The sequence below is a fragment of the Glycine soja genome, chromosome 11 (assembly GCF_004193775.1).
Source record: "Glycine soja cultivar W05 chromosome 11, ASM419377v2, whole genome shotgun sequence".
In the NCBI taxonomy this organism is placed as follows: Eukaryota; Viridiplantae; Streptophyta; class Magnoliopsida; order Fabales; family Fabaceae; genus Glycine; species Glycine soja.
Genome location: NC_041012.1, coordinates 31,142,795 through 31,161,367, shown reverse-complemented (window position 1 = coordinate 31,161,367; position 18,573 = coordinate 31,142,795). Strand labels below are relative to the sequence as shown.

At 38.4% G+C, this 18,573-nt stretch overlaps 1 protein-coding gene across 1 annotated transcript; it reads right to left on the bottom strand.

Moving 5' to 3' along the window:
• Positions 1-11,872: 11,872 nt before the first annotated feature.
• Positions 11,873-12,444, bottom strand: LOC114377664 (protein BPS1, chloroplastic-like). Its single transcript, XM_028336288.1, has one exon. It carries the CDS (start codon positions 12,429-12,431, stop codon positions 11,949-11,951), a length of 483 nt encoding a protein of 160 aa, XP_028192089.1. The 5' UTR covers positions 12,432-12,444; the 3' UTR covers positions 11,873-11,948.
• Positions 12,445-18,573: the final 6,129 nt, after the last annotated feature.

Sequence of the window (18,573 nt, the reverse complement as noted above, 5' to 3'; positions counted from 1 at the left end):
AACACACACACACACACACACACACACATAAAGATACAAACACACACACACACACACACACACACACACACAGAGTCACACAAACATAAAGAGACAGACAAACACACAAACACACTGAGCCACAAACACACACACTGAGTCACAGACACACACATACACAAACACACTCACACACATAGACAGACACACACACACACACACACACATAAAGAGACAAACCACACACACACACACAGATAAAGAGACAAACACAAACACACACACACACACACACACACAGTCACACACACATAAAGACACAAACAAACACACAAACACACTGAGCCACAGACACACACACTGAGTCACAGACACACACATACACAAACACACTCACATACATAGACAGACACACACACACACAATTATAAAGAGACAAAACACATACACACACACATAGATAAAGAGACAAACACAAACACACACACACACACACAGACAACTCTTGATGTCCTTGTATGTTCTTGTACGTCATGAATGTTCTTGTATGTCATGAATGTTGTTATACGTACTGAATGTAATTTGCTATATAAATAACTGTTGTTCATGCTGAGTGAACCGTAGATTCCCGTTTGAGACTGAATGTAATGATTCTTGCAGATAGTTTGCATTAGTCATTGTATTTAGTCTTGAATTGTCCGTTTGGACAGTTTGGGGAGACTGGTATTTTTATGTTAGACTCATTCGGTTAGCTTTTATTATTTTGATTAATTTGATGAAATTTTGGTTGAATGCATTTCAAGTTGTTCTCTCAGTGCATACTTGATTATCGTGAAATTCATTTCACCGATTTCATGTCGTGTACTTGGAGACCAATGCGAAATGCTACCGAAATTTACTTAAATTGTTCAAAATAATGCTAACCATGACGTTTGAGGCTAACATAAAAGACAGTCTTCCTAAATAGGATAGGGCCACACCTATAAATAAAAAAGTGAAATTTGCATGCATGGATTTGCTTAGATGGATCGAAGTTGGATCAATCAAAGTCGCATGAGCCCAGAATATGAGGATGGCGTGGAGCAGTTCTTGCAATTTGCTTTAGAAAGAGGTCGACCGAATGAAGAAGGAAAATATTATTGTCCTTGCATCAACTGTTTGAATGGAAGATGACAACTACTTGATGACATATGGGACCATTTATTCTATGATGGGATGAAGAAGAATTACACGACGTGGATATGGCATGGTGAAGTGACTGACATGCAGAGTGGGTCCCAATCTGAACCGTTTGATGTAGAAATGGGAGATCGCTTGGAGGACATGATTCGTGACCTTGGACAAGAGTCTTTTCAGGAAGCACACGCTCCTGTGTATGAAGGATTGCAGAGTGATTCAAAGAAGCCTTTGTATACGAGGTGCAAGAATTCCTTAACCCAGTTGTCTGCGGTGTTAAGTCTAGTTAATGTAAAGGCAAGGTATGGGTGGAGTGACAAAAGTTTCACCTCACTGCTTGAGGTAGTGCACAATCTGCTTCCAGAGGACAACACGCTGCCTAAAAGTTACTATAAGGCGAAGAAGATACTGTGTCCCATGGGTATGGAGTATCAGAAGATTCATGCTTGCCCCAATGATTGCATACTCTACAGGCATGAATTCCAAGAAATGTCCAAATGCCCTATGTGTGGGACTTCACGGTACAAAGTGAAGGATGAAGAGGAAAGCAATTATGATGAAAAGTCAAAGAAGGGCCTGCCAGCAAAGGTTTTGTGGTATCTTCCAATCATTCCAAGGTTTAAGCGTCTTTTTGCTAACGAGGACGACGCAAAAGACCTTACATGGCATGCAAATGGAAGGATTTCTGATGGACTGGTCCGTCATCCGACTGATTGCTCACAGTGGAAGAAGATTGATGGTTGTATCCGGATTTTGGGAAAGAGCCAAGAAATCTTAGACTTGGACTAGCCAGTGATGGAATGAATCCATATGGCACCTTAAGCACTCAACACAGTTCATGCCCAGTTCTGCTAGTAATTTACAATTTGCCTCCTTGGTTGTGCATGAAGCAAATTGAGCTGGTAAATTACAGTGTAGTTTACAAAAGCAAAGGTGAAACGAAAGATATTGAGCTGGTAGAGGAGGAACAAGCACGGATTGGAGCTGATTCTTCTAGTGAAACCTCCAATAAATCTGAGAATTATAAGGAGGAAGCACGGAATGAAACATAGAAGCATAAACCAAAGAGGGTAGAGAGTGTCAATGCTAATGCAGAAGCCTTTGGTGATGATTGGAAAGTTCAGATTGCTCTTTGCATTCTGAAGCTGAAGCACTAGAACATATGAAGAAAAAAGATACAGGCCATCAAAGTGTGTCATTGGAGAATAAGACAGGAGATTCAACTGTGCTGAAGATAGGAAATTCAGCTAAAGTTGTGATAAAACAAGATATGAAGGGAAGAAGGCATAAATATGGGTTTAACAACAATAAACAAGAGAAGGAAGAGAAGGTAAGGGTGGTGGATGATGAAACTGGCGACAAACATCAACTGGATGAATTCCTAAGGATGCCATGTACATGTGTATTTCTGAAGATATAGTATTTATATTCCATCAAGCATACATTGACTGTTGATTACATGTAATACACTTTTTATAACATGGTTGCCCCAAATCACAATTAAAAAGCACAACTAAATCACTTTCAGGTCACCCCTTTTGTTGGGTTTTTTGTTTTTGGAAGGTGGCACCTTGGGTGTCTCGTATCTGATCTCCTCAGTACCTCTGGCACTGTTATGTTTTATTAATAATATTATACTTTTGCCTTCCAAAAAAAAACTTATGACTGATCCTCTTTTGATTAATCCTATTTTGTATGTGGCTGTATGTTATTGTATAAAAGATCATGGGTTCTCCACCTGCCTCCACTCCTCCTCCTCCTCCTCCTCCTCCTACTTCTCCTCCTTCTCCTCCTCCTCCTCCTCTGGACGCATCGGCTTCGCCGTCTGCCATGAAGCGGACACGCAAAGCCTCACGTCTACGATCGTTGTCCACTAGACCACCTGGTGCTGAGAGACCAGTGGTGCATGTTGATCCTGCTACCGGGAAGGCCGACGATCCCCACAAGAAGAAATTAAGAACATGTTTGGGGATTGTGGCGTGTGATAAGGTGGATGTCACCTACGAGAACTGGAAGGAGGTCCCTACTGCTCAGAAGGACCTGATTTGGGAGGATATTCAGGTATTTTTCTTTGCTTATTTGATTTTGTTTAATTAATAGCCAAAAAATACATTATTGTAACAAATAAACTTTATTTCATGTTGTCAGGTGGAATTTGATATCCCAGAGGCTTCTGACAGTAGGATGAAAAGGAAGTTACTGCAGACCATGAGGGAAAGATGGAGGCAGTATAAATAAGACCTCACGATGAAATGGGCCCTTGCAGCCGATCAGGATGGTGTCGAGGACACTGTCTGTGAGAAATATGGCATCAGCAAGGAAAAGTGGGCCCAATTTTGCCAGACTCGTAGAGACCCTTCTTGGGAGGTATGTTCCTTGCCATTTAAGTTGTTTTTAAAAAAACATGATGTTGTTATACTTCATTCTACCAATTTCAAACATTATTGTTTAATTTTTTCAGGATGTGCGCAAGAAGGCACAGACCATCTAGAAGTAGAATACTCCCCCCCATGTTTTGTCTCGTTGGGGTTATGATTATTTGGAGCAGAAGCTCCTGGCTAAGAAGACAAAGAAGAAGCTGGAGGAAGCTGCACAGTCAGGAAGTGTTGATGGCGTCATCGACCCTCCATCCCCGGTCAGACGCCACGTGAAGTGGAAGATGGCCCGCACGAAGAAAACAGGGGAGATGACGATTGAGGCTGTAAAGGAAATCGCTGAGAAGATTGTAAGTCATTTTCAACTAACCATTATAATTATATTTCAATATTTTGTGAATGCCATGTACCACTGTGTGTTTTCTGTGCAGGATTCCTTTGAGGAGCAGGCCACACCGGGATCCTTCGTCCCCCATGGACGTCAGGATGTTCTCGCCGCTACTATTGGACGTCCAGAGCACCCTGGACGTGTCTGTGCTATTGGAGCCGGTGTCACCATCAAGCAATACTTTGGATAGGCTCCACGGACGTCCCACAACGCTTCCTCCCTGCCTCTTGACGAATTGCAGCAGCTGACCCAGCAAATCAGGGACCAGCTAGAGGAATCCATGACAGAGAAAGTGACACGGCAGGTCATGGCATCCTTCAGCCACATGCAGTCCCAACTTCAGTTGCAGATGCAATCTCAGGGAATTGCAGTGCCTCTTGACCCTCTGGTTGGTCCCTCCGGTCCTCAAGGGAGCACAAAGGGGAGTTGTGTTGATCCCTCAGGAAACAATCCTGAGATGGGTGACTCTGACAAGTGCGGCTTGTACATAGAAGCAGATCCTGCCCGCCTGGTTGCCATGGGGAGAGTTTATGAGGGATCCACTATTGTTCATAACACTCCTTTGTTGCCTGGACAAGTAAAGGTGAGTGTGAAGGAGGTTACAGATGCAGATGCTCCAGTTCCTGTACCCACTGATGAGGTTTCCTTAGTGGGGCAGGCACTTCACACCTTCCTTACTTGGTCGACACATCTGGTCAAGTCTTTATCACAACATGTACTTATTGTCCTTACTATATGTTTCTTCTTTTTAAATTAATTCATTAAGCGTGCCTCAAATTAGGCTATTTAACTTTGTTTCTTGAACAGGTAGCTGTGTCTCCGGCAAAACCACCTCCAAAGCCCGATCCGGAGGTCGATGATCCGCTTTATCTGATGACATTGACCATACTAGAGCTTTTCTTGAGGCCTTATCAGGTTAGATGGGATGCCACCGTGTTTGGGGTCTTCAATCCAGATTTCCCCCTCTACATAAAGCACAAAGACCTCTCCAAAATCGCACATGGTGGTCAATGTCTCAGCATATCAGTGTTACAGTTGTGGATTTTGTAAGTCATTTTATATTACTTTTAATTACCTAAGTTATTGCTTTCAATTCATAAATATTTAACTTTGACTTAACATAAACAGGCATCTCACTGAAACATGTATGCGAGTGGGGAGTTCTGATATATATGGATTCCTCGAGCCACAGTCCATTCAGAGGTCTGGGCAATCGCAGTTTGAGTCTGAAAGTTACATAAAGAGTTGGATGCAGAGTTCACAACGCGATGTCTATCTTGGACCCTACCTAAATGGGTAAGTCACAAAATAAATAAATTTAATTAATGTTTACTAATGTACTAACCCATTTTAGGTTCCACTGCAGCGGACACTGGCAGATGGTGGTCATCCTGCCCAAGGAATATCTAGTTGTCTGGTTTTGTTCATTGCATAACAGGTCAGAATACTACCTTAAGGGGATTATTAATAGGTTAGTGTTCTTTTCAATACATTTGCATTGTAATACCTCAACGTACAACACCAGTTGTTAATTGTTACTCATCTGGAACAGTGCTTTAAAAGGTCTTGATGATGCTCCACAACCTAAATCAAAGGCTTCTACTAGGTGGATTGTTGTCAAGGTACGTCATTTACATAAAACTTCCACTTATATATATTTCTTTATGTGTCTGTACACTAGTTGTTTAATTAATATCCAAATTTCATTATGTATTTAGTGTAATAGACAAAAAGGAAGTACTAAGTGCGGCTACTATGTGATGCACAGGATGTCCACCATCATTTTAGGAACTTTTAGGAATAATTGGGAAGCGGTAAGTTTATTTAAAAAAAATAGATTTATTTATAATTTGTATTACATTATTAACTTATTATGATTTATTTCATCATGCAGTATTTTAACGATCCTAGACCATTGGAGCCAGAGAGATTAAAGGCATTGCGGATCTAGTGGGCACAGTTTTATCTCTGAGTTAGAGATCAGGCCTAGGATTTAGGGACATTGGTTTTTTCCTTAGTTTACTTTGGTTTAACATTTTTGACATTTTCTATGTAATATGAACATTGAATTCATTTGATGGTTGTTCTTTATGATAAATCAATTATTTGTTCTTTATTATCATTAAAACTGCTTGAAAGCAGAATAAAATGTTTATTTGCTGTGAATTGGCCTTGAAATTGCATTTGACAGGTACAATTTTGGGTTTACTGTAAAAACAGAAAGTATATATAAAAAAAATACTTGAAAACAACATCGGTTATTAACAAAAATCGATGTTAATATGATAAACAACATCGGTTATTTACAAAAACCGATGTCGACATGAACCTTAACATCGGTTGTAATAGACAACCGATGTTAACGTTTGTATATTAACATCGGTTATTTGTGTATAACCGATGTCAGCGTTTGTATTTTAACATCGGTCATCTATAGATAACCGATGTCAACTCTTGTATATTAACATCGGTTATTTATAAATAACCGATGTGAACATTTGAATATTAACATCGGTTATCTACATATAATCAATGTTATACACAAAGAACTACACCAAATAAGTGTATGCATCATCAACATTGACATCGGTTTTCTAGAAAAACCGATGTTAATGGAATATATTAACATCGGTTATCGTAGGAAACCGATGTTAATATATTCCATTAACATCGGTTTTTCTAGAAAACCGATGTTAATATAACATATTAACATCGGTTGTACTGCAAAACCGATGTCAACGTTCATCATGCGTACACTTTTTTTGCTGTTGTTCATTGTGTTTAACATCGGGTATTCAGAGAACCGATGTTGTCATATATATGTTAACATCGGTTTTACAAAATCGATGTTAACATTGATACATTCAACATCGGCACTTTCAACATCAGTTTTAGAACTGATGTAGAATGTTCTAAATAACCGATGTTGAAAGTGTATTTTCTAATAGTGTTAGGACTGTGTGTTTGAAAGGATGATTGCTGATTTGGTTTTCACCTATAACCACTATTTTAGGAAGGCAAATTGTGTCCCACTTCACCCAAGGGATCTTGTTGGCCTCAAGGTGACCTCCCCATAGAAAATTTCTTTGAATAGAGACAATCTTTTGCACCACTTTTTTAGGGTTCCTAAAAAAAGATAGCAAATAGATGGGTAAAGCTGTTAAGACTGAATTAATGAGAGTTATTCTGCCACCCATAGAAACACATCTTTGCTTCCATTTTGCAAACTTGGCCTCAAACTTCCTTATAATAGGCTGCCATACAGTCCAGCTTTTAGCACTCACCCCTACTGGAATTCCAAGATAAGAGAAAGGAAATTCCAGTTGACTACAATTGAGAAATTGAGTTGCATCCCTGCACCACCCCTCTGATTTGCCCAAGCAGCCAAAATGGCTTTTAGAATAATTTATCTTAAGACCAAAAAACTTCTCAAAACACCTTAGGATACATTTTAAGACTCTAACATTATCCTGAGTGGCACAAATAACTAAAGCACAGTGAATTTGGGTAATTCTTTGTTGCCCTGTTGGCTTGTTGGGCATGGTCTACAGGTTCAGTATTTACCTACCAACAAGACCTTGATAGAAAAACTTTTTAGAACATTGAAAACTTAGTCAGATGAAACAGCAACCATTGAGTACTTGCTTGCAGCAGTTTCATGTGTTCATTCAGATTAAAATTTGTAATTTATAAAGAAATAATGGTATAAATGAAAGTGTAAGATACCAATTTACTGCAGATTATGTTCAATGTTTGTTGATGCTAGTATGCAAGAAGCAAAGTCAGTGCCATTTCCAATGTGGTCAAATTCAATATTATCACCATTAAAGTTCACAATGTTGTTTTCTTCAGTAAGTTGGAAAGTGAGATAAAATTATTAATATAACAAACTAACAGAAAAATAAAGGGAAAGATAATGTCTTAAAAAATATTAATGACCAATGTAACTCAATGAAAATTGGTAGAGATGGTTTTTCCCTTTATCTAAATTTTCTTATCTTTTTATATTAGTTGAGTAATTAAGGAGGCATTTGATTCAACAAAAATGATGGAGCAACCAAAATTTTGTTTTCATAAACTTAAATTTCTTAGGAAAGCAGAAGGAAACTAGAAGAGCATCAAATTTGCATGAGCATTTGATGATGGGGCACATGAACTGTGCAATTTAAACACAATAAAGGCCTTCTTGAGGAAAATCAAAACACAACACTATAAGATTCTAATGGAACAAATTCAGCCAGATAGAAACCATTTCCAATTTTGCTTTTTTATGGATGGATGCGACACAAAGTCACTTTCTTTCTGTCTTTCATCAACTCTATAAAAAAAAATTCCCTTACAAAACCATGGAATCAGATGCTTCTATGGCTTTCTTCCTCTTCTTTTCCTCCTTACTTTGTCTGGCACCCCCATTTTTGAACGATGGCCAATCTTCTACACCTACCACCATTGAAAATTCTCTTTCTTTATCCCTTTATTCCATTTTTTCTTCAATTCCAATCCCAAAAGGTTTTGTTTTCGGTTACAAGATCCACCAATATGTGTGCGGTAGGATAGGATAAGCTAGTGGAGGAAAACTGTTATAGTAGAATTACCTTAAAATATGAATCAAATTAAACCTGACATTGAGATATTTTTTTTTTTAATATAATTAAATATTAAACAATGCAAGCACTACCACCAAGAGCATGGATTAAGGTTGTTCTAGTTTAATAAGTTGTTGAGTTTAAATCCTAACATGCAAGTATGATAAATGATCATAGAGAGTTTTTTAGGTTTATAATAATATTATCCAGATCAAATAGAAGATAGTACAACATAAAAATTTGAACATAAAAATTTTAATAAGTTGTTAACTTCCTCTTTATGACTTCCACTTGATAGCTGCTGAAAAGGTACTTAGACACAGCTGACCTCATCAAAGCTGTAAGACCTTCTACTACTATATTGAAGAGCAAAGGTGCAAGGGGATCACCTTGCCTTAATCCTCTCTTAGGGGCAAATTCCTTAGAGGGACTTCCATTAATTAAAATGGATATAGTTGCAGTAGACAAACAACCATTAATCCATTTCAGCCATCTTTCACAAAAACCCATCCTCATCAACATGTAATCTAGGAAGCCCCAAGAAACCGAATCATACGCCTTTCCGAAATCCACTTTGAAGACCATGCAAGGTTTGCTTTTTGACTTAGCCTCAGCTATAGCCTCATTAGCAATTAGGACACCATGGAGGATGTGCCTCCCCTTCATGAATGTTGTTTGCCTTTCATCTATAAGATGAGGCAACACAAGGGCCAACCTTTTAGCCAGAACTTTGGCCACAATTTTATAGACACAACCTATAAGAGAGATGGGTTTATAATCATTAAAAGATTGAGGGTCATTGAGCTTGGGGATGAGAGCTAGAAACGATGCATTGCTTCCTATGGGGAAAGTGCCATTGATGTAAAACTCATCCATGAACCTAATAAAGTCAGGTTTCAAAGTCTCCCAAAAATGCTTAATGAAATTGAAATTTAAGCCATCCGGACCAGGACTTTTGTCCCCACCACAATCCCACACCGCTGATTTTATGTCCAATTCAGAAAATCTAGCTACAAGGCTTTCCTTTTCTCTTTGGCCAAGAGAAGGAAACTGCACACCATCTAGGGTTGGCCTTGTATAATTCTCCTCAGAAAATTTGTCCTTGAAATAATGAAGAGCTGCATTTTTAACACTGCTAGGATCATGCACCCACACACCATCTATGAGGAGACCTTGAATAGAATTTTTGTCTCCTTCTATGATTGATCAATCTATGAATGTAGTTTGAGTTGTTGTCCCCTTCTTTTAACCACTTCACTCTAGCCTTTTGCCTCAACATAGATTCAAATGCATAAGCTGCATTCCAAAGTTGGTCCTGAAGTGATTTCTTAAGGCTGACTTCATCTTGAGATAGAGTTCTATCATTGAAACCAGCCTCCAAAGCATTCAACTCCCTTTTTAAATTCTGGACTTTTCTAGCATTGACATCACCATTGGATAGACTCCACTGCCTTATACACTCTTTAATGAACTTTAGTTTCTATTTCAAAACAAACCCTCCCCCCCCCCATCCAGGAGGGTGATAACTGCCCCATTTAACCTTATGTCTTGGTTTTCTTTTAATTTCTAGACATTAGCCAAGGTAGTATTTGACTGTGCCTCCAGCTTATTTTTTGAAAGTTCATATACTGGAATTAATCTTTGATTGCTTTGTCTTATTTCTTTCCATTCGAATCGGGAAATTCAGATTTCTTTTTCCATTGATGGGACTGTGCTACTTGCTTCACTTTCTGTTAAAAAAATGGACAAGTAACCTTCTATTAAAAAAAGGTTAAAAATATTAGAAACTTGGGACCTAGCCAAAACAGAAGTCAGCAACTGGGATAGCCAAGAATGTTCCTTTTGCCCCCAAGAACTCTTCCAAAAAATTGATAGTTTTTGTTGTGTTTTATTACTCATTAAAACTCCATTCAATGGAGATCATACAAATTCTTGCAGCCACACTTGGTTCCTAGGAACGTCTGCAATGGATGACAAAACATTAATACAAACACACACTTTAACTATAGAAGAAGCATCTAAGGTCAGATTACCTATCTCAGGTGTTATCAACCCCCTTAAGGCATACCCTTGTAGGTTAAGGGCACTAACCCTTTGATGGTTGAGGCTGCATGTGACTCCATGCCACTTGAAAAAGTGAGTTGAACTATTCCAAGAAGCCAAGACATTAAAAGGGTTGTTTTCTACTGCTTCTTTGAATCTGAGAGATGATAATTGGTCTGTGTCATTTCCTAAGGCACTAGCAATGCTCTTAGGTTGCAAACATAGTAGGGTGGCAGAAAAGAGAACCACAAGAGTGCATGTGAACCAGAATGAAGAGTTTGTCATTCATTTAGTTTTAGTCGTGGAGAATCTCAACCAAATGAAAACTGTTTGGTACAAAGTTGAGTTGCTATAATTCTGCTATATACAAAAGAGTCTATATAATTGATAACTAGCTAGGAGTTAGAGTTGTTTTAATGACTTATGGTGTGTGTGAACATTCGTACCTTTTGAGTTCACTTAAGTTGATATAAAGCTATAAAATTCTTTCAATTATTATTAGGATAAGATTTATTCTGCTTCTGTTGACTTTGAAATTAAACTAGTCGTGACATAAGCTTGATCGTTACCAACAGTTATTGATATAATTTTGAATTGGTCTTGAAAAGGATAGCACCGCTGGTGTTACTTACGTGATAGTTTTTAAAGAAGCTCCATGGAGAATCTCAATTTTAAATTTGCTAAACACTAAATTATGCTGCCATACTATTTTCATATTCCATTAGGAGCGATTTTAGCCATTGTTGATCCTATGGTCATAGGCATTGTTGAGAAGCCAGAGGTCATTGCTGTTTCGAAATTAAAAGTGGTCTTGCGGTCATTGCTAGAAAGTCAATTGTGCGGAAGCCTCGAACTCAGGTATTTATATGTTTTATTCGAAAACTACTCTGAAATTGTTTTTGTATGCATTACTGGTATAGTTGTAGAATTGTTTGATTTATACGCACCAGTTGTTGCTAAGTACAAGATAAATTGCAATGCCATGAAAATAGTATTTATTGAATAATTTGGAAAGTAAATAACAAATAATCAATTTGAAAGCCCAATACCATTCTTTGGTAGATAAATTGTTGTATTTGTTTGACTAACTTATCTAACATCTAATGAGTATCTGTCAATACTCCTCCCCTAAAGCTATCTTTGAAATCCAGCTTGTGCTGTTGACACACACACACAACCACACACACACACACACACCCACATACACACACACAACCATACACAAACACACAGACAGCGACACACACACACACCCACACTACCACACACACACACACACACACACAGCCACACACACACACACACAACCACACATACAGAAAATACTAACAGACCGAAAATACTACTAATCCTACAAAGGAACACCCCCCCAAAACCTACCAGAGTTAGGCTACTCCATAATTAGTGAACTACTTGCATGTCTCTGTTACGGCCTGGGGAACGATCATTTACAGTTTTATCAAACCTCACAGAGCTAAGCAAAGTATCGCGACTAGTGATAACGGCTTGAAAAAACCCATATACTCCCTTTGCAAGAAGATCAATTCCTTGTGAAAGCTTCTCGGCACCCGCACGTAATTCCTCAATAGTCTTCACAAGCCAGTCTGTCTCAACGGTATCTACACCAGCCTGGATAGTAGGATATAATATCTTCACAGAGGCATCAACTACTTCCAACTCATTCAATACAGTAAATTTACCACCAGAAAATCTAACTCCAATTTCCTCAATTACAAGATTCTGCAACCTTCTAAAATCTGGAGCCCATGAATGTATGTCGGCCACATTCAAGTCTGATAACTTCTTTGACGAGCCAGAGAATGCTGCAGTAAACACCCTGCAAATAAATGCAGTCTCCACCTTAACTCCATACATAGCTTGCATCAAAACCTTTCCTTTGGAAAAAAATTTAACCTTAAGAAGATCAAGTGAGCCCACAAGATTATCTAACATAGAATTACATTTCTCAATTCTAGGGTTCCTAGAACTAACATGCTGTCACCAATAATCAAGTAGGGAACATGCCCGAAGATACTGCTTTGAAGAGGCAGAGTCTAAATTGTGCAGTGCACACTTAAGAGGAAGGTTTCCCTGGTTCAGACGTGAAAGCTTAGAGCTAAATATATTGCAAATGTCTAGCAACTTTGAACTTATGTCCAAGTACACATCAATCCATTTGTCCTCCCAATCACTCACAGGAAGCTCAAGGGCAGTCATAAGGGTCCGTATGTCATTGTGACTTTCACAAAGTGACTTCATAGCTAAAGTCATCCAAGACAAGGTGAGGATTTCATCCTTGCTTTTAGGCACAAGATAGTTGGTTTGTAGAATCAGCTAAGCCCAAACCCTGCAGAAAACATTCCCTCCTCTCCTTCACACTAACAGGGTCCTTCACACTTAAAGCAATAGTGGATAGATTTCCATAATCTGTGTTGGATCGAGTGGCCTCGAAATAATTAAGAAGGGGGGGTTGAATTAATTATTCCTAAACCTTTACTAATTAAAAATTTACTCTTCTAAGGCTTTTACTAAGTTGTTAACAGAATAAGGAGTAGAAGAGAAACTTAACAGAAAGTAAAAGCGGAAATTAAATGCAAAGTGGAAATTAAAAGAGTAGGGAAGAAGGAGACAAACACACAAGAGTTTTTATACTGGTTCGGCAACAACCCGTGCCTACATCCAGTCCCCAAGCGACCTGCGATCCTTGAGATTTCTTTTCCAACCTTGTAAAAATCCTTTTACAAGCAAAGATCCATAAGGGATGTACGCTCCCTTGTTCTCTTTGAACCTAGTGGATGTACCCTCCACTAGAATTGATCCACAAGAGATGTACCCTCTCTTGTTCTTAGTAAAACCCAAGTAGATGTACCCTTTACTTGTACCACAAAGGATGTACCCTCCAATGGGTTCAGACAAAGATCTCAGGCGGTTAAACCTTTGATACTTTGTGAATGGGGATACAAAAGAATTCTCAGGCGGTTAGTCCTTTGAACACTTTTGTATTAGGGAAAGGGAAAAATCAAAAGAATTCTTAGACTGTGTCGTTTTGAATTTTTTGACAAGGGAGAAGGGAGACACAAAAGAATTCAGGCGGTTAGTCCTTTGTTCTTTTGGAAAAGGGAGAAGAGAGACACAAAAAGAATTCAGGCGGTTAGTCCTTGGCAAATTCTTTTTGGCAAAGGGAGAAGAGAATGAAAAGATGAATAGCACAAGTTTTCAAGGTTTAGAAAACCAGAAAACTTTAGAAAGCTTTTGGTACAATGAAGAAGAAGAAGTTCAAAGAGATAAAAGGCTTCTAAAGGATTGATTGAATAAGTGTAAAAGTGTATTGAAAAGAAAATCAAAGCCTTGCTTTTATAGACTCTTCATGTCTGGCCAAGAGGACCATTTAGAAGAGTTATAACTTCTAGAAAAACTTAAAACCAATTTGAAAAAGTCAAAAACCATTTGAAGAGTTACATCTTTTGATTTTATTCAGAAACAATCACTGGTAATCGATTAGCAAATCAGTGTAATCGATTTCACAAAGCTTTTATGTGAAAGGATGTGACTCTTCACATTTGAATTTTAATTTCAACGTTCGAAGGCACTAGTAATCGATTACCAAAACATTGTAATCGATTACAACTTTTTGAAATTAATTGGAACATTGTAAATTCAATTTGAAAACTTTTTTAAAACAATTTTGCTACTGGTAATCGATTACAACAATCTGGTAATCGATTACCAGAGAGTAAAAACTCTTTGGTAAACATGTTTTGAGAAAAATCATGTGCTACTCAATTTTTGAGAAAAAATTTTCATACTTATCTTGATTAAGCCTTTTCTTGATTCTTGAATCTTGAGTCTTGAATCTTGATCTTGATTCTTGAGATCTTGAACCTTGAATCTTGATTCTTGACTCTAAACCTTCTTCTTGAGTCTTGAATTCTTCTTGATTCTTATCTTGAACTCTTGAATTATTCTTGATTCACTTGAGTTGTTCTTTGATTGATCTTTGAGCTTTTTGTCATCACCTTTGTCATCATCTTTTGTTATCATCATTGTTATCATCAAAACACCTTTGAATCACCTTTGACTCACCATGAAGGTTTGCTTCTACAATCTGTAATCACACAAAACAACATTGATCACTAGTTTGCCCTCAAATTTTACCAGCATCACAACTACACGCATCCTCATGATAGACACAGACCCTCATGATACACACACAGAGACACACCCTCATCACACATAAAGACACACACACACACACACACCCTCATCACACACAAAGACACACACACACCCCCTCATGATACACGCACACACATATACCCAACTACAATAATAAAGCATAAGCACCCTCCAAACCCAGAATTTGAAATTAGTTACATAAAGAACTGCTGATGTCTATATTTGTCTGTAATTGAAATTTACCTTTTGTATGTTCTTGTATGTCATCAATGTAATTTTCTATATAAACAACTATTGTTCATGCTGAGTGAACCTTAGATTCCCGTTTGAGACTGAATGCAATGATTCTTGCGGACAGTTTGCATTAGTCATTGTATTTAGTCTTGAATTGTCCGTTTGGACAGTTTGGGGAGACTGGTATTTTTATGTTAGATTCATTCGTTAAGGTTATTATTATTTTGATTAATTTGATGAAATTTTGGCACAATGCATTTCAACTTGTTCTCTGAGTGCAAACTTGATTATCGGGAAATTAATTTCACCGATGTCATGTCGTGTACTTGGAGACCAATGCGAAATGTTGCCGAAATTTAGTCAAATTGTTCAAAATAATGCTAACCATGACATTTGAGGCTAACATAAAAGACAGTCTTCCTAAATGGGATAGGGCCACACCTATAAATAAAAGAAAATGAGATTTTCATGCATGGAATTGCTTAGATGGATCGAAGTTGGATCAATCAAAGTCGCATGAGCCCAGAATATGAGGATGGCGTGGAGCAGTTCTTGCAATTTGCTTTAGAAAGAGGTCGATCGAATGAAGAAGGAAAATATTATTGTCCTTGCTTCAACTATTTGAATGGAAGACGACAACTACTGGACGACATACGGGACCATCTACTGTGTGATGGGATCAAGAAGAATTACACGACGTGGATATGGCATGGTGAAGTGACTGACATGCAGAGTGGGTCCCAATCTGAACTGTTTGATGTAGAAATGAGAGATCGCTTGGAGGACATGATTCGTGACCTTGGACAAGAGTCTTTTCAGGAAGCACACGCCCCTGTGTATGAAGGATTGCAGAGTGATTCAAAGAAGCCTTTGTATACGGGGTGCAAGAATTCCTTAACCCTGTTGTCTGCGGTGTTAAGTCTGGTTAATGTGAAGGCCAGGTATAGGTGGAGTGACAAAAGTTTTAGCTCACTGCTTGAGGTAGTGCACAATTTGCTTCCAGAGGACAACATGCTACCTAAAAGTTACTATAAGGCGAAGAAGATACTGTGTCCCATGGGTATGGAGTATCAGAAGATTCATGCTTGCCCCAATGATTGCATACTTTACAGGCATGAATTCCAAGAAATGTCAAAATGCCCTATCTGTGGGACTTCACGGTACAAAGTCAAGGATGAAGAGGAAAGCAGTTATGATGAAAACTCAAACAAGGGCCTGCCAGCGAAGGTTTTGTGGTATCTTCCAATCATTCCAAGGTTTAAGCGTCTTTTTTGCTAACGAGGACGACGCAAAAGACCTTACATGGCATGCAAATGGAAGGATTTCTGATGGACTGGTCCGTCATTCGGCTGATTGCTCACAGTGGAAGAAGATTGATGGTTTATATCCGGATTTTGGGAAAGAGCCAAGAAATCTTAGACTTGGCCTCGCCAGTGATGGAATGAATCCATATGGCACCTTAAGCACGCAACACAGTTCATGGCCAGTTCTGCTTGTAATTTACAATTTGCCTCCTTGGTTATGCATGAAGCGAAAATACATGATGTTGTCTATGATGATATCGGGCCCAAGACAGCCAGGAAATGAAATTGATGTTTTTCTAAGTCCGTTGGTTGAAGATCTTAGAAAGTTGTGGGACGAGGGGGTTGTAGCGTTTAATGCATTTCGCAAGGAGATGTTTGAAATGCGTGCAATGCTTTTTTTGTACCATTAATGACTTTCCAGCATATGAAAATCTTAGCGGTTACAGTGTTAAGGGTCATCACGCATGCCCCATCTGTGAAGAAAACACAAGCTACATACAACTAAAACATGGGAGAAAAACAGTCTACAATAGGCATCGCCGCTTTCTAACACCCAATCATCCTTACAGATGACTGAAAAAAGCTTTTAATGGAAGTCTAGAGCATGATATTGCGCCAATACCGTTGACTAGTGAGCAGGTATATCAGCGGGTTCAACAGCTGAATAATGTATTTGGAAAGTCCTAAAAGAAGGATAAAGTAAGAGTTGCATATGGAAGAAGAGGTCCATTTTCTTTGATATTCCGTACTGGTTTGATCTTGATGTTAGACATTGTATTGATGTTATGCATGTGGAGAAAAATGTTTGTGACAGTGTCATTGGGACGCTCCTTAACATTCAAGGCAAGACGAAGGATGGCTTGAGTACCCGTCAAGATCTAACTGATATGGGCATACAATTACAATTGCATCCAAGGTTTGATGGGAAGAAAATTTACTTGCCCACAGCTTGCCATACTTTGTCCAAAAAGGAGAAGATAAGTTTTTGTCAGTGTCTTCGTCGGGTGAAGGTTCCACAAGGATACTCTTCAAATATTAAGAGCCTTGTGCAGTTGAAGGAGCTTAAGCTTGTAGGGTTAAAGTCTCACGATTGTCACGTGCTCATGCAACAATTGTTAGCCGTGGCTATACGAGACATCTTGCCAAACAAAGTCAGGTTAGCCATAACTCGCCTGTGCTTTTTCTTCCATGCTATATGTAGCAAAGTGATTGATCCTGTCAAGTTTGATGAGTTGGAAAATGAGGCTGTTGAATTGAGTGGCCTCAGAATAATTAAGAAGGGGGGGGTGAATTAATTATTCCTAAACCATTACTAATTAAAAATTTCTCTTCTAAGGATTTTACTAAATTGTTAAGAGAATGAGGGGTAGAAGAGAAACTTAACAGAAAGTAAAAGCGGAAATTTAATGCACAGCAGAAAGTAAAAGAGTAGGGAAGAAGGAAACAAACACACAAGAGTTTTTATACTGGTTTGGCAACAACCCGTGCCTACATCCAGCCCCCAAGCGACCTGCGGTCCTTGAGATTTCTTTCAATCTTGTAAAAATCCTTTTACAAGCAAAGATCCACAAGGGATGTACCCTCCCTTGTTCTCTTTGAACCTAGTGGATGTACCCTCCACTAGAATTGATCCACAAGAGATGTACCCTCTCTTGTTCTCAGTCAAACCCAATTAGATGTACCCTCCAATGTGTTGAGACAAAGATCTTAGGCTGTTAAACCTTTGATACTTTGTGAATGGGGATACAAAAGAATTCTCAGGCGGTTAGTCCTTTGAACACTTTTGTATTAGGGAATGGGAAGAATCAAAAGAATTCTCAGACTGTGTTGTTTTGAATTCTTTGACAAGGGAGAAGGGAGACACAAAAGAATTCAGGCGGTTAGTCCTTTGTCCTTTTGGAAAAGGGAGAAGAGAGACACAAAAAGAATTCAGGCGGTTAGTCCTTTGTCCTTTTGGAAAAGGGAGAAGAGAGACACAAAAAGAAATCAGGCGGTTAGTCCTTGGCGAATTCCTTTTGGCAAAGGGAGAAGGGAATGAAAAGGATGAATAGCACAAGTTTTCAAGGTTTAGAAAACCAGAAAACTTCAGAAAGCTTTTGGTACAAAGAAGAAGAAGAAGTTCAAAGAGATTCAGGGCTTGTAAAGGATTGATTGAATAAGTGTAAAAGTGTGAAATAATTAATTGAATTAAAATGCAAAACAAAGCCTTGCTTTTATAGACTCTTCATGTCTGGTCAAGAAGACCATTTAGAAGAGTTATAACTTTTAGAAAAACATAAAACCAATTTGAAAAAGTCAAAAACCTTTTGAAG